The sequence below is a fragment of the Sceloporus occidentalis genome, unplaced genomic scaffold (genome assembly GCF_023333645.1).
Source record: "Sceloporus occidentalis isolate IW3139 unplaced genomic scaffold, rSceOcc1.0.p SCAF_218, whole genome shotgun sequence".
In the NCBI taxonomy this organism is placed as follows: Eukaryota; Metazoa; Chordata; class Lepidosauria; order Squamata; family Phrynosomatidae; genus Sceloporus; species Sceloporus occidentalis.
In genome coordinates, this window is record NW_028317198.1 from 450,615 (window position 1) to 467,351 (window position 16,737).

Below are 16,737 nucleotides of genomic sequence, written 5' to 3' on the forward strand. Positions count from 1 at the left end.
CTCCCAGCGATCCCCCTGCACCGTTCACACTGTGATCTCTGTGCAAGTCCCCACAGACTTGCATAGAGATCACAGTGTCTGTGCCTCATTGGAGCAACCGGATATCCCTGCAGGGTGACGTCAGCAGTGATCGCGCGATCGGCATTTAAAAATGTAACAGTTTTCCGGCTTTCGTGCAGGAAGCTTTTACATCAGATCGGGCAGCAGAAAACCGGCGATGCTGGCTTCTGCTGTTAGGGGGTGGGGAGTTCAGCCTAATCTCCCATACAGCGGCAGGGATGTGTCCCTGCCGCTGCAAGAAGGGCATGACGTACCGGTACATCCATAGGGGATTCTTGGGATGCGTTTTTTGGACATACCGGTACGTCCATAGGGGACTGAAGGGGTTAATATGCTGCATGTAACACAATATATGGACATGAGAAATTAGTAAAATTTGTCAGAAATGTTAACGTAAAAACCATACTAAAGATACAAAGTTAATGATCACTATTAGTTTGTTTTCCTTTCATTTTTCTTAAGGTGGTACACCTGAGATAAGGATCCAGAACAACATTATAAAGGGGACATTTGTGTTCTGGTTTAGGTAGATGGAAAGGAAATGATCTTTTACAAGTAAAAATATTTTTCCTTTATGTCTCATATGGCATTCAAGACATACTAAACTTAACCGAGAATTGGTGTATGTAAATATCTCGACACTATACATATTCACATGTTTTTATTGATAGTGTGTATTCATGTATATCAACAATCTGGATATTCTCCTGCACATGATTTAGAAGGGCTGTCATTTACATTAACTAAAAAAGGTGCATGGGTTATCATGATTGTTTAGGACAATAAACTAATCTCTTTATTTACAAACACACAGAAGAAAGCCCTGCGTTCAAACTCCCATCACTCTTGGGCGGCAGCAAAGGCTATAGTACTCATCAGCCCAAAATACATAGAACAAACACTGAAAAATAGTTACCTGCGCACTATCCCAAACACCTGTGCTTATTTAGACAAATGGAGGTTTTTAGTTTCACTCCAATGGCCATTAAAATGGAAGCTCGCCTGCCACGTCACGGCAAACCTCTTAGGCGAGTCCTACACTAAACAATTCACCTCGCTGCTGTGAGCTAAAGGTAAAAATCTCTATATGCCACTCTTCCCCATAATATGCCTTTTAACCCTCTAAATGCCAGAGTGGCATATAGGGGTATAAGGCATTTCTGGAGGCAGAGTGGCATATAGGGGGTCAAAAGGCATATCATGGGGCACAGTGGCATTTAGAGGGTTAAAAGGCATATCAAGGGGCACAGTGGCATATAGGGGGTATAAGGCATTTCTGGGGCAGATGTGCATAACTGGGGGGCAGGTTGGAAAATAGAAGGAAATAAAACCAAAATATTTTTTATGAATTAACATTTACTAGTAAAACTTTTTTCCTATAGGGTCGTCTTATATTCAGGCTTTTTCTTTTTTTCCTAAATTAATATTCATATATGGGGGGTCCTCTTATAATCGGGCAAATACGGTAATTTTACCATACCATGTAAGTTGTGTTTGTATATTCCTTGTAAGTGCATTGGTTAGGGGGCGGGACAATCATGGTCTTGGGCTGTTTTTTAGGCCCCTTAGTTCCAGCATACAAAGAAATTTTAGACAATTCTATGTTTCCAACTTTGTGGCACCAGTTCCAACATGACTGTGGTCCTGTTCACAATGAAAGGTCTATAAAGACATGGTTTGATCAGGTGTGAAGAAACTTCCGCAGTATCTACTCCCTCGCCTGGAAGTCCTCCACAACTCCCAAAACCCAGCAATTCACTCAAAACACCTTAGGAAGCTTATCAGGTGCCCTATAGGAGCTGTGCAGCGATTTTCAGCCCCCAATTCAAAGGTTTATTTTCTTAGAGATAGCACACCTTAAATCAAAATGGCCGAAAAGGACCTTGCTCAGTTCCCCGGTGATAAAACAAAGCAAATGCAACCTGATAATGATCATTATGAAGAGCAGGAAGCAAAACCCACGCTTCCAGCAGACCAAGACGCTCTCTTAAACCGACGATAAAGGTCATTGAAAACTATCACACCGTGAAAGATGAGCTATGTGATAACCTGGAAGAGCAATGGGAACGGGTTTCCTCCGTCATGTCAGGACTTAAATCCTCAGGTGGTGCTGCCAGCTTACAAGTCGCCGTTGGACGGCTGAACACAGCTTATGAAAGATACAAGGGACTATCCACAAGGTATATAACCTTTCTAAAAGACTCTAATATCGATGAAGCCTCATCAGAACTGAATCAGTAGACAGAGAAAGAGACGCCATGGTGCCGGATGTTAAGGATAAAGTGGAACTCCATATCTCTCATATGCAGGAAACTAGATCACACAGATCAAATTCATCTAAACATTCCTCTCGGTCATACAGATCATCACGCTCTAGAAGCTCAGCCATGAGTGACAGAATACTAGAGGCCCGCATAAATGCAGAACAATCCAAGGCGGGACGTACCTTCATTGAGAAAACAGCTCTTGCAGAAGCAGAGGCCAAGAGGGTAGAAGCAGAGTCTTGGATAAAGATTTTTGAATCAGGGATGGATGAGGAAATTGCGTTAGCCAAAGTAAGAATACTTGAGTCTTGATCCAGTCTGCTCGCCACCACAGGAAATGCACGATCCAGTGACTATGTGCTGAAACAGTTACCCGTGCCACCCCCTATTTCCAGTACTGTACAAGCCGACAACACTGAAACCTCCAAGCCAGCTTTACGTACGGTGCTAGTGCCACCCACAGCACCCGAGCAAGCTAATAACCGTCACCCGGATGTGCCCTCTCAAGGACAGGTGTTTTCTGTCCTACCTCCACAGCTCAAGCAGCAGTCATCAGAATTTACAGAGGCTAAACCACAGCTCAACCCTGCAGCAACATCATTCTACCCGGTAGCATCTCACCCTTTCATGCCAAGCAGCCCATACACCCCAGGGGCATCACAAGTTGTCATGGCAACAAGCAGTGAGAAATCCGATATGTCTGAGTTCGCCAGGTTTATGGTGAGCAGAGAGCTAATCAACATTCTTTCAAAGTTTCAAAGTTCGATGACCGTGCAGAAAGCTATAGAGCCTGGAAAGCAACCTTCAAAGCCACCATTGCCAACCTCAACCTAACCGTAGAGCAAGAACTTGACCTCATGATCAAATGGTTGGGCCCAGGCTCTACAAATCTTATCAAGAGCCTCAGAACTGTCTATGTGGGACAAGCAGAAGCAGGTCTCGCTGCCATCTGGCAGAGACTTGAACGTACCCTTGGTAGTGCAGAAGCGATAGAGAAGGCCCTATTCCAGAGACTGCAAAACATCCCAAAGATCAATCTCAAGGAAGTTCATAAGCTTCAGGACTTAAGTAATCTGCTCATGGAACTGGAGCTAGCCAAAAGAGACCCTCGTTTGACTGGGCTGTGCTACCTGGTTACAGCGCATGGAGTGAACCCAATTGTTGTGAAGCTACCATACAGTCTGCAAGAGAAGTGGGCAGCGTTAGTCTCAAGGTACAAAAGAGCACATGACGTCACCTTTCCCCCCATTTATTAATTTCTGTAGGTTCATCGATGAACAGTCCCACATGAAGAATGACCCCAGCCTTGACTTCCTGGAGTCCAATACTATAGCCTCAGCGACGTCATCAAGGTATGAAAGTGTCATGCATAAACACAGAGACTTAAAGAGCAACATGAGCGTTAGAAAGACTAACCTACCATCACCTGCAGTACCCACGGGAAAACCGTACACTACCTCATTAGGAGACAAGTCCTTCAATCGTGAATGTCCCATTCTTAAAAAACACATTCACTGAACAAATGCAGAGGGTTTAGATCCAAAACCATACAAGAGCGCAATAAAGTCCTCACCGAGCTTGGGGTATGTTTCAGATGCTGCGCTTCATTGGCGCACATGGCCAAGGACTGTAAATCTGCCATCAAGTGTGAAGAGTGTCATAGCGAAAGACATGCCTCAGCTATGCACCCAACCCCACTCGCCATAGACTCACTGGCTGCAGTTGCCATTAGTCCCGCTCCAAGTCATGGCGGGGAGCCCCAGAATCACGCCAACACCGCCACAGCTGTTTCCTGCTCATGCTTGGAAGTATGTGGGGAGAGTCGGAGTGAGAAATGTTGTGCCCGACTATGCCTAATCAAGGTTTACCCAGACGGACAACCAGAAAAGGCAGTAAGAATGTATGCCATCATCGACGACCAAAGTAACCGGTCCCTAGAGGGACCTAAATTCTTTGAAGCCTTTGGAATCAAAGGACCATCAGAACCCTACACTTTAAATACCTGCCGGGGCCGCACAGAGACTAGTGGCAGAAGGGCACAAGGATTAATTGCTTCTCCTATCAATGGGGATACCGAAATACCCCAACCGACGCTGATCTAATGCAACCAAATACCCAACCATAGGGATGAGATTCCTACCCCAGAAGCTGCATTTCACCAACCACACCTAAGGCACCTAGCCAGCCTTATCCCACCTATGGACATCAACGCCGAGATTCTACTCCTGCTCAGCAGAGTCAATCTAAGGGTACACAAGGTGCGTCAACAATGCAATGGTCCCGACTATGCGACATACGCCCAGAGACTGGGCTTGGGATGGGTAGTCATAGGGAACGTATGCTTAGATCAACCAGGAATTGACTCCTTCAAGAGTTACGCGCGTGGAGATGGACGCGCAACTTGCATTAAGCTGTGTCCTTGTCACTATGAGGTGAAAGAGAAGTCTCCAGACCTCATACAGCCACCTGACATCATTTCTCCCTTCTTTGCCGACTACTTGGGGAGATCAGTCTTTCACACAACCAAGAACGACGATAAAGTAGCCTTGTCAGTAGAGGACAGAGAATTTGTCAAGATAATGGACAGTGAGTCCTTTAAAGACGAAACCAATCACTGGGTTTCTCCATTACCCTTCTGAGCTACCAGGCTAAGACTCCCTAACAATCTGGAACAAGCTCTGTCTAGATTTAACTCTCTTCAGCGTACCATGAACAGCAAGCCTGAAATGAGAAAACACATTGTCGCCTTTATGGATAAAATATTCCGTAACAACCACGCAGAAACAGCTCCATCCTTAAGGAAGAATGAAGAATGCTGATACTTGCCTTCATTCGGAGTATATCATCAACAAAACCTAATCAAATTAGGGTTGTTTTCAATTCAAGCGCCAAACATCAAGGTGTATCTCTAAATTATGTTCTTCTCACAGGTCCCAATCTGACAAATAACTTAGTAGGAGTGCTGATGAGGTTCAGGAAAGAGCCTGTTGCCATCACTGCCGACATTGAACAGATGTTCCACTGTTTCGTAGTCAGAGAGGACAACCGGAATTTCCTCAGGTTTCTGTGGTATAAGGACAATGACACCAACGCAAAGATGGTGGAGTATCGAATGAGGGTGCACGTATTTGGAAACAGCCCTTCACCTGCCGTAGCAACTTACGGCCTTCGGAGAACTGCGTTAGAAGGAGAGTCCGAGTATGGTGCAGACGCGAGAGACTTTGTAGACTGCTACGTAGATGACGGACTCAAATCACTACCGACTGAAGAAGCGGCTATCAGTCTGCTCAACAAAGAATGTTGTACCAAGCTAAACTTAGACTACACAAAATTGCTTCAAACAGCCTGGCAGTAATGAGAGCCTTCGAGTCAGGTGATCATGCGCCTGGATTCAAGGACATTAACCTGGGACTGGACAGTCCACCTGTGCAGAGGAGCTTGGGCCTCAGGTGGGATCTCTCGGCCGACTCCTCCGGTTTTCAAATAAGTTGTGCAGACAAGCCATTCACAAAACATGGTGTCCTATCAGTGGTGAATAGCCTATTTGATCCGCTGGGATTTGTAGCGCCCATCACCATACAAGGTAGATCCTTACTGAGACAGCTTTCTGAAACCGGATTGGGATACCCCGCTTCCTTCTGATAAAGAGCAAAAATAGGAAGACTGGAAACAATGTTTGTGTGCCTTGGATGAGATCCACATCCCGAGATGCTATGTCAAAACGTCATCTACCTCTAGCATAAAGAAAGAACTCCACGTGTTCTCAGACGCCTCCATGGGAGCCATAGCAGCGGTTGCCTGAAGGTGACAACCCAACAATCAGTCACGTTGGATTCGTTTTTGGTAAGGCTAAGTTGGCTCCCAAGCCTGATCATACTATTCCCAGACTTGAACTCTGTGGGACTGTGTTAGTAGTGGAGATTGCAGACTTCATACAACAAGAACTGGGTGTCGACATAGAAGAGGTCCAGTATTACACAGACAGTAAGGTCGTTTTAGGTTACATTTATAATAGAACTAAACGATTTTATGTGTACGTCGGTAACCGCATAGAGAGAATCAGGAGGTCTTCAAAACCCGAACAATGGCACTATGTGCCATCCAATTTTAATCCAGCAGACCACGCCACTAGGCCGATGTCTATAGGTTCCTTTACTAACTCTTCTTGGCTTACAGGTCCGGAGTGTGTGGCCCAAATACTGCACGACTGCGTGCACTGTCGTAAAGCAAGAGGAAATCAACTACATCAACAAATGGCTGACTTGCCTGTGTACAGAGCCACCTTCCACCTACGTTGGCCTAGGCGTTTTTGGGCCATGGATGGTGTTTGCACGCAGGACCTGCGGCGGTCACGCAAACAGTAAGCGTTGGGCTGTACTATTCACTTGCATGAGTGTGTGTGCCGTTCACATAGAGGTGATAGAATCCATGGACATATCCAGCCTTATTAATGACTTAAGACGGTTCTTCGCAATCAGAGGACCAGCGAAACAGTTGAGGTCTGACCGCGGAGGCAACTTCATCGGAGCAAGTAAAGAACTGAACATCGATACCAAGCCCATTCAAGATCAGTTGGCAGAGAAAAGTTGCACTTGAATTTTCAATCCTCCTTATAGTTCCCACATGGGGGCTCCTGGGAGAGAATGATCGGGATCTCACGCAGCATCTTGAATTCTATGTTAATGGATGTAAACTCTTCAAGACTCACACACATGAGACCCTAGTCACCCTTCTCGCTGAAGTTTCAGCCATAATCAATTCAAGACCACTTGTGCCAGCGTCTATGGATCCTGAAACTCCAACCGTACTGATTCCGGCTATTCTCCTTACCCAAAAAACTGAGAATACGCTAATACCTAGTAGAGAATTTACCCATGCGAACATCTACCAGAAAAAAATGGAAACGTGTACAATACCTAGCGGATTACTTCTGGAACACGTGGCGAAAGGAGTATCTTGTGATTCTTCAAGGAAGAAGAAAATGGCAACACCACAAACCAAACTTGAAAGAAGGAGACCTCGTGTTGATGATGGAGCAACAAACCGAACGGATTCACTGGCCAATGGGACTTATTACAAAGGTTTTTCCTAGCAAAGATGGCAGGGTCCGGAAGGTGGAGTTGAATATCTTCAGAAAGGTTGAGCCTAAAACGTTTGCAAGGCCAATTAACAAACTTATTCTGATACTACCCATCGAGAACATCCCTGCAGGATGAACAGAACTGAACTTGAATTTCGTGGATCTTCTCCATTCCAAGTTTGAAACAGGACTATGTTGTAATGTTTCCTGTTATATTCTAACATGTTTGTTACAGGTTTGTTCCATATATTTTTTGGACATTAGTCATAGTGAAATTCCCTCAGGGAATTTCAGACGGGGAGTGTGCTGTCCTCTGTACTGTTCTCGTATTTATTTAACTGTCCACCTTATTATCAGTTCTTCCATCACCATGTTGTTTCTATGTATTGTTTTGCTGCCATCTGCTGGCCAGAATTCGTATGCTGCACGCCTCTGTTCTTGTTAATAAAGCTTTCCTTTTCTGGGCGTGTTTTTAGGAGCCTGGGTCCATATCACTTCCTGCAACCCTGCAGTTTTGAGGGATCTGTGTGTGACTGGACATTCATCTCTCGGGCTCGTAAGGCATCAGTTTTTTGAGCAGCAGTTAGCCTCAGGAAAGATATCATCAGACAACACCAAGGTCATTTCAGTATTATATTATTGTTTGTCTCTGTACTTGGGTCAAATAAACCCACATTGATTCAAATCACCATGTCTACGTGTATCCGTCTAACCTGAGCTTCTGCTCCACTGCTTGGACACGAAGGTAGGAAAGTCACACAGCCACTACCAGTTACACCTTCATTCGCCTTCATGTGGGGACAGAACAGGGACAATGCCGTATAAATACACATGGTTTTGGAATGGGATGACCAACAAGCTCATGATTAGTAATTTATTTTCTGAACTAATAGACGTGTATAATTAGATATGCAAATAATCAAGTAAAGTCTTTTAAATACACATACACAATGGGTATACATTAGAAGCACCAACAAGTGCAGTTGTCTAATTCAAGTGTGTGAGCAAATTACATTATACCAACTTTGTTTGTCTTACACGTACATATAAAATATGGGCGTTACTAATTTTGTCCTTTTATGGGGTGAGTAACTTTTATCATATGTTTTATGGGTATAATAAACTTTCTAGTTTAATGATAGATACTGTACATTTTATGGGTGAGTTTTTACATAATAAGCCTTATGAACAAGTAATAGTGTATGACAAAGCTGTAGATTGCATGTAAGGTGCAGTTGTTAAATTTACAGCTTGGCGTGCAAATGTATTGACTGGAATTACTTAATGTTAGAGGAATTGTGGTGATAAAGTATGATTGTACCGCTTGGAATTCTTCTTCTTTAATAATCTTTTTAGTCTACAATAAAAAAGGCAAAATAAGACACCTACCAGGCAGACAGCAGCCATCAAACAAATGTCACTTCCTTCATCGTAATCTCCAAAAAGCATAATGTTAGTGACAATTGACATGCCTGGCGCTGAAATGAGTTTAGAAAAGATCAACAATCCCTTTCTTTGTTCAACTGGTGTTGCTCCAATTATTCATCAACACTAAAAAAAAAAAAAATTTAGGGGTGCCATGTAATTGCTCTCCAGAGCAATCACACTGCTCATATTGAAAGAAAGCATTCCTTTGAAATATGGTGCTACTCTTCTCCTGGCAAGAGTTTCAGAAGCGATCGATGATCGCTTCGATCACTCGAGTGTTGCTGGCTGTCAGGAGGATATATATGTCTGCATCTATGTGAGCATGAATGTGTAAGTTTAAAGGTATGTTGGTATGGATGTCTATGTATGTTTAGAATGAATGTGTATGTGTGTAAGTGTTTACATATGTGTATCAGAGTAAATTATGGAGGAGGGGGCACTGGTGGCACAGACATTTGGGGGTTAGGATGGCACTGATAAGCTGCTTAAGGGACAAAGGTGGCGCTCACAGGCAGTTTGGGGGAAGAGGCCATGTGGTTTCTGGTTACATCCCTGGTATTTTAATACAAAATATTCATATCATTTCTATACTGAAAGAAATAAAATAATGACATTTAATTAATATTGCAGGACATATATTTGGGTGTTGTTTTCTTAATAACCATTCAAATTCACTTTAAATTTATACTTGAATTGCAATCTGTGTGGAAAAAAATCACCCAAAAATTACCTTTGGTGATAAAATGGTTTCATGAAAAGTGTCAAACATACTTCAAGTTGAATACCCTGGATTCTCTAATTTTGAAAGAATTGTACATGTGGAGGGGTTTAAAAATAGGTTTTGAAATAGCAATACACTACTTGAACTTTGTGCCCTATAACTTTAAAAAAACAGGAACAAATGCTATTTAACAGGTTTTTTCAATAGCATTTGTAGATGAGTAAAAGATAATGATCTAACTAATGGTATCTATAAAAAAAAAAAACCCTTAGCCCAGAAAAAAAACCCAGAAAATGCGAAAAAATATTACATCTAAAGACACACACAGTAGAAATGTTTAAACAGCTGTCATGAAGGGTACAAAATTCCCAAATCCGGCCACAAAGTGATTAACGGTGTACATAAAAGGGCACAATATAAAATTGCAAAAACCTGTTAATGGCATCTAGTTACTGGGGGTTGTATATTGTGGCACAGAGCAGGATGTGATTTAGCCGAATCAACCAAGGGCATGGTCCAGGCAGCATGATCATTTTGTTGGTTGCTGCTAAGCACCCAACAGACAAACCAACCCTAGAGGGAGAATTTCTCTTTTGCCACAGGTAACAAGATGGTTTTGGTACATATGGTGTGGCAAAAAACATCAAGTAGATAGGGAGGGCCTTTTTTATTTCCCTGTCCCTACCTTTTGGAGGCAGAACCCTTTCTAAGTGATGTTGTCCTGAAATGGTAAGGAAAACATTAATACTGCATAAATGGAATACACAGAGATAGAGATAGGTATAGTGTACAGTATATGTATGTATATATTTAGAATTGTTTTATATATATAAAAAAAAAACATTTTTGATTTGTTTATAATGATATGCAGTTATTTGGAATAGGACATTATAAAATGTTTGTGGGACCTGTTTCTTTTAGGAAAATATTGTGTATATTTGTTTATATAATTGGGAGTTGTATGTGATTGCTCTTTCATCTATCTATGGTTAATTTATCTTTCAGTCTCTCAGCACTGGGACTCCCACGGATGGCACAGAAAATGAAGAGACAGCTAAACGTCCACGAGTAACAAGTCCCAACAGACCTGAAGAACATTCAAAAAAGTGTGTTTGATGACATAAAAAAAACTATTAAACAGAACCCAACCCATCTGATGTAACGGACAGGCATCTCCAAATAAGAAGTGGACAAATAACATAAAATGTCTTTCTCTGGGTTGGACTTCAAAAGCCTGATCATGAAAGTGTAAACTGGATGAGTTTCATGGTTTTGTATCCATGACACATACAGATATGGTCAGTTACATTCGAGGTGCTAACTTGTAACTGCCCTTAATATCCTTTTAGCTTTCAAAACCTTGCAAGAAATATTTCTAGTACTTGCTAACGAAAATTTGAGCGAATAATCCTTCAAGTTTTATAAATTATCAATTATCAGTTTTGTATACGTACGCAAAAGTCAGGAGTCAGAGCAGTAATCATTTTATTTATTATTTTTATATATGTATATTTTTATTTGTAAATTATAGTTTGCAATGTGAAGGATAATATTGTCTGGGGAATTTGCTAGTGTTTCTCAGATCCTTTTACTCCAATGCAGCTCCTCCTTTCTCTAATTACCCTCTCTTTTCTCCTGGTTCTGTCCCAGATCTCTTTTTAGTAATTGCCCCAGTGCTTTTTGCTTAGGTGCAATACAATATTCTGGTGGGAAACAGTGTTTCCACACTAGGAAAACCTTGACTATGACATTCCAGTATTTTTTTATTATTATTTGTGGAGATTGTGGCAGAATTTGGCTTAAACCATGTGGTATCATAAGATTATCATGATAATTTGTACATAACCAAATGCTGCTCCTGGTTGTAAAGGATATTAAGTGTTATTTGGCTGTAGGGTCTGTGCTGGATTTGGTCTAATTCTGCATGTGTTTGGATCTCTGTTTTAATAAGATTTGATGCGATGGGCCTGCCCTTCTGACTATTTTGATGTGTATGTGTAAGGTGTTTTCCTTTGGAGTTGTGCAGTCAGCAGCATGTTTCCCCATTGTGTGTTCGATTTTCATGATGTACAGAGCCAAAACATGAAACTACTTTTTTTTTCCTGGAATTGTCTGTCTCATATTGTGTCCCAGTCTGAAAGTCTCTTCTGTTAAATGACAGATGTTTAATGTTGATATAAATGTGTGTGACAACATATTGGATTATTCATTTTATAGAATTTTACAACACGTTCTGTACTGTACTCTGATTTAGCAGATCTCAGTAGTAAATCGGAAGTAAAGTTTATAGATTTGACCTGAAATCATTGAACATGGTTAAAAAAAATTCTAGAGTTTATGGTAAGTCATGCAGTTGGACTAGGGATAATGACGTTTCCTATTTATAAGAGTTGCTGGGTTTTTATATATGAATACTCATGAAATAATAAGTAACAATAAAGGTGAAATTTAAGTATTTAAGATGAAAGGGGCAGTTTAGTGTCCCATACAGTTCCACCAAAGAAGATATAGACACTTTTTTACCACTTTTATTATTCATTCTTCAACCTGTATTGGGGAAAAAAAGCATTTACCTTGAGGCAGGCATGTCCAAACTTTTTTTCGAAGAGTGCCAGATTTGATGAAGTGAACATGTGCGAGGACCGACCATTTTGCCTGACATTCTTTGAACCATTAAAATTAAATGCAAATTAACTATTTTATGTAAAGTTTATTGAAAACTGCATTTTTCATTTTGTGACTTGGATGATAAATCTTAACAGGTGTTAAATCACTCTGCCTTTAAAATAAAAAAAACAGATCTATATTTAGGCAACTTATCTGTGGGGACTTATCAGTCCGGAACGCGGGCCGCAATTGGCCCTCGGGCCGGACTTTGGACATGTCTGCCTTAAGGTCAAGTTAGAGAATCAGCTTCATGGTCCCAGTTTTGTGCCACTTGTGGCTGCCTGAAACATCTGGTCAGCGACCGGTAAGCGTTCCTAGTAAAACAAGTTAGACCACATGGAAGTCTAATTTTAACTGGAGGTGGCTTACAGTGAATATATCATATGTGTGTTTGGAGATGTGTTTGGCCAAATGCTTCTGCAAACCAAAGAGCATTCTGCAGAATCCCTCCATTCCATGGCATGCCAGTTTCCAAAATCATATATTTTACCGTTTTGTATTCTTAAAAATATATTCATGTTTACAAATTAAAATATGCTGTATATATATATTACTACTAGTGATTTTCACTTTGTGTATCATAGCAGGCTCTGGAGAACACTTATGTTTTCAAGATGTCCATATTTGAGTTTGCAACATACAAAAGTAACTTTTCCAGAGCTGGTTGTATCTCATCATTTCCGGAGCTATGTCTAATTACACCCCTAAAAATGGTGTAGGGTCATTTCATATCATCTATGTTTTATTATGTTGTGATCGTAAAAATTTTTCGAGAAGTGACCTGACCCTCTTTTTGGGGCATCTACAACATCTTAAATGTGAAAGTTGTGATATATAAAACAGAAATATCAATAACCGTGTAAATGCTATTCAACAATTCAATTCATTGCTCTGCCTCTCTCTATCGTGATCTAAGCAGAAAGAGAGCATTGTGTATTGTAAAGTGTCAAGCAGCTTTTGTGTAATAAATGCAGTGCCCCCCACAAATATTGACACCCTCTGTAAATATGAGCAAAGAAGGCTGTGAAAAATTGGCTTTATTGTTTAACCCATTGATATTTTCTTAAAAAAAATATTCTGCTCTCATGGATATCAAACAATTGCAAACACAAGTTTATCAAAAAAAAGTGGCACAATTATTGGCACCTGTATGAATTCATATGATGAAAATATATTTGAAGTATATTGCCATTGATACTTTTCATTTTTAGCACACCTGGTGACTAGGAACAGGACATTGTTCAGCTATAACTTCTTGATTCACAGGGGTATAAATATTAACCCCTTAACGACAAAGCCCGTACATGTAAGGGGTTGCCGTGCAAGGTGATAACGACAATGCCCGTACATGTACGGGCTGCCGTTAAATAGCATTTTCGCCGCAATCGGTGGCTTTGCAGCATCCACGGAAGCCTCACAAGTGTGGCTGACTGTGGATCAGGGGAGGCAAGCCCTCCCCGAAGAAAAATGGCGTCCAGCTAAAACAGCTTAGGAAGCGATCAGAATCGCTTCCTAAGCATAAACTGTGTTGCTGACGTGCCTCGATATCGAGGCACGTCAGTAACACTACCCCCCTACCCCGATAGCCTTGTAATTGCTCCGAAGAGCAACCACAAGTGCCATCCTGTAAATGACGTTGCCGTCATTCACAGGATGGCATTAACAATAGATATGAGTTCACAGAGGGTCTATCCAGGTACTGCATCCAACCATGCAAGATCAATGGAGCCCAGCTCACTAATCAGAGTGATTAGTAAAAAAAAAAAATTCCAAAATGTTAAAAAAAAATTAAAAAATTTAATATGGTAACATGTTACCGAACACATATTGGAGTGTTTGACACGGACGTATACCAGGAGCAATAAATTTATACCTGAAGTACAATGTGTGTGAAAAAAATACAAAAAAAAATTACTACCATAAAGTTTCACAAAGGCTGGTGGTAAAATCAGTGCATGGAAAGGGTTAAAATACCAGCATTTCAAATACCTTGGGGTGTCTAGTTTTTAAAAATATATGATTTGATGGGGTAAGTTGCATTGGTCGGCTTCAAAGATACCCGAAATGGCACATGGGGGGAAGAAAAAATGGTTTTGAAATAGCAAAACGCTACCTTTACTTATTGCCCCATGACGTGCAGAAAAAAGCAAAAAAAACCCCATAAAAACATTGGGTATTTCTAAACTCAGGACAAATAGTAGAATCTATTTAGCAGGTTTTTTCATTAGTTTTTGCAGATGAGTAAAAGTTTTTTGTTTAAAAAGTGTAGTGTCAGTACCACGGGGTGTCGCTCTTCCTGGGACAAGGACCTAGAACCGAAGAGGTTAAGATACCTCCTAACCCCTCCTACTCCTCCCTATAAGAGCCCCGGCAACCCTCATACCTTCAGTTCTTTCCTTGTCCCTTGTCAGGGACGGACCTTGTTTTTTTGTTTTTTTCGTTGGTGGGGCACACGGGTTGTGTCCGGGGGTTCCCTCCGATTGCTCCCCGGGTGGTGAGCAGAGCGAGGAGTAACGTCCGCATCGGCGGACGTTACGGAGCCGTTTAGACGCCGCGCTCTTATGCCGGCAGGTTGGAGCATGCGCACAGCGGTGGAACGCACGCCAGAGGGCGCTGCGTTCCACCAAGAGTACTGACACGCTATTGAGCATGCGTGATTCAGTTTCTCTTGTTCAGGGCGCGAAAACTAACTGGTTTTCGCATATATATAGCTGTGCTGCCCAGTCTGACAGCAGAGGAGCTTGTCAACACTGGGATTTCCGTGTCACCAGCCCCCCCACACGGATTGAGGAGTTGTAAGGTAGGATTTGGTTAATCTTACCCTGTCAAATCCTCTGCCCTGTATATTTTCTACTAAAAAATTTTTTTTTGTGTTTTATATTAGATGTCTGGTCCGGTTTCACCAGATAGGCCGGATAAAGAGAAATCTTTTACACCTGCTCCAAAAAAGGCTGTGGTTAAAACCAAACATTTATCGTGCACTGAATGTGCCACTCCGTTGCCGGATGGTTGTAAGAAGAAATTTTGCAATGCCTGCTCTGCTGAGAGTTTGGCAAAAGAAAAACAAAAAGACATGCAGTCTTTTTTAGGTTGGTTCCAGGACAACCTGGCGCAAACGTTTGAAACGTTTAAAGCAGCAGCAGCTACACCTGTGGAACCCGTTAAACTTAAATCCCACAAACGTAAGAGGGTATTATCCCCTCATTCTGATTTATCCTCTGGGGAGGTTTCTAGTTCATCCTATTCAGCTTCATCTAGTGGGGAGTCAGAGGATGAGACCAATTTTCCTCCACAGGAGCTGCGTAAATTTGTTAAGGAAGTCTCACGGCTTTTTCAGGATTCAGACCTGTCAGCGCACCCCAAAGGGTTGCCCATGTTATCTCACATGCAGAATCTCATGTATAGAGAGTGGAATAATCCAGGCAAAAGAGCCTTTATATCAAAGCACTCTAAGCAGCTTTTTTACCTTCAGGGCGATGAAAAATGGGAAGATATCCCTAAAGTAGACGTCCAGATAGCCCAGCTTTCCAAACGTACGACCATTCCCATTAGTGGCTGGTCTTAAGGATCCTATGGATAAGAGGGCAGAAACGTCTTGCAGACGTATTTACCAATCATCTGGATTCCAGTGTAAAGTGGCGTTGTCTAGTGCATCTGTGGCTAAAGCGCAGGGTGTCTGGTTGCAGTCCTTAGAGGGCAGTCTTTCAGAATCTATGGATGAAGGTTTGTCTAAACTATTTAAAAACCTGACACTGGCTAATAGCTTCCTGCTGGAAGCTGCAGAAGAGGGCCTTAAGCTTTCAGCCCGTAACATGGGTTTGTCTTCCGTTGCCAGAAGGGCATTATGGCTACGTTCCTGGGCAGCAGATACTGCCTCCAAATCTACTCTATGCGATCTGCCCTTTGAAAGAACCAAGCTATTCGGTTCTTCCTTGGAGGAACTGATCAGACACATGTCTGATACTAAAAAGGCACTTCCTCAGGATAGGAAAAGCAGATGGAACAAGCGATACCAGTACCTTCAGAATGGAATCCATTCTCACGGTTACCCGCCTGTTGAGACAAGGGGACCTTATGGTTACGTTAGACCTAAAAGATGCCTATCTCCATGTGCCTATCGCCATAGCCTCCAGGAAATATCTCAGGTTTGCCATAAGAGTCGGGACAAGAGTTCGTCATTTCCAGTTTACTGCTCTCCCTTTTGGCCTGTCGTCAGCTCCTCGGATCTTCACAAAGCTTTTAACTCCTATTGCAGCGGCTTTACGGAAAGAGGGGATCACAGTCGTCCCTTATCTAGACGATTGGCTGCTAAAAGCAAGTTCTTCTCAGGAGCTCCGGGCACATCTCAGCTTTACGACCCGATGCTTGGGGGAACACGGCTGGATCATAAATTACAAAAAGTCCAACCTGATTCCAACTACGAAGATCCAGTTTCTGGGGCTCATAGTGGATTCCGTCTCTTCGAGACTTTATCTCCCACGCTCCAAGATCAAGAAGATAAAGAATCAGGTTTCCTT

General features: G+C 42.0%; 1 protein-coding gene across 1 annotated transcript in view; it reads left to right on the plus strand.

Moving 5' to 3' along the window:
- Window positions 1-4,426, plus strand: part of LOC149277329 (lysine-specific demethylase 4B-like) — a 98,551-nt gene extending 94,125 nt beyond the window's left edge. Inside the window, exons 21-26 of the mRNA XM_089503046.1 lie at window positions 2,065-2,240; window positions 2,423-2,615; window positions 2,862-3,044; window positions 3,086-3,537; window positions 3,590-3,676; window positions 3,919-4,426. Coding sequence (XP_089359172.1) covers window positions 2,065-2,240; window positions 2,423-2,615; window positions 2,862-3,044; window positions 3,086-3,537; window positions 3,590-3,676; window positions 3,919-4,426 — 1,599 coding nt within the window. The remainder of the gene's footprint in view (window positions 1-2,064; window positions 2,241-2,422; window positions 2,616-2,861; window positions 3,045-3,085; window positions 3,538-3,589; window positions 3,677-3,918) is intronic.
- Window positions 4,427-16,737: the final 12,311 nt, after the last annotated feature.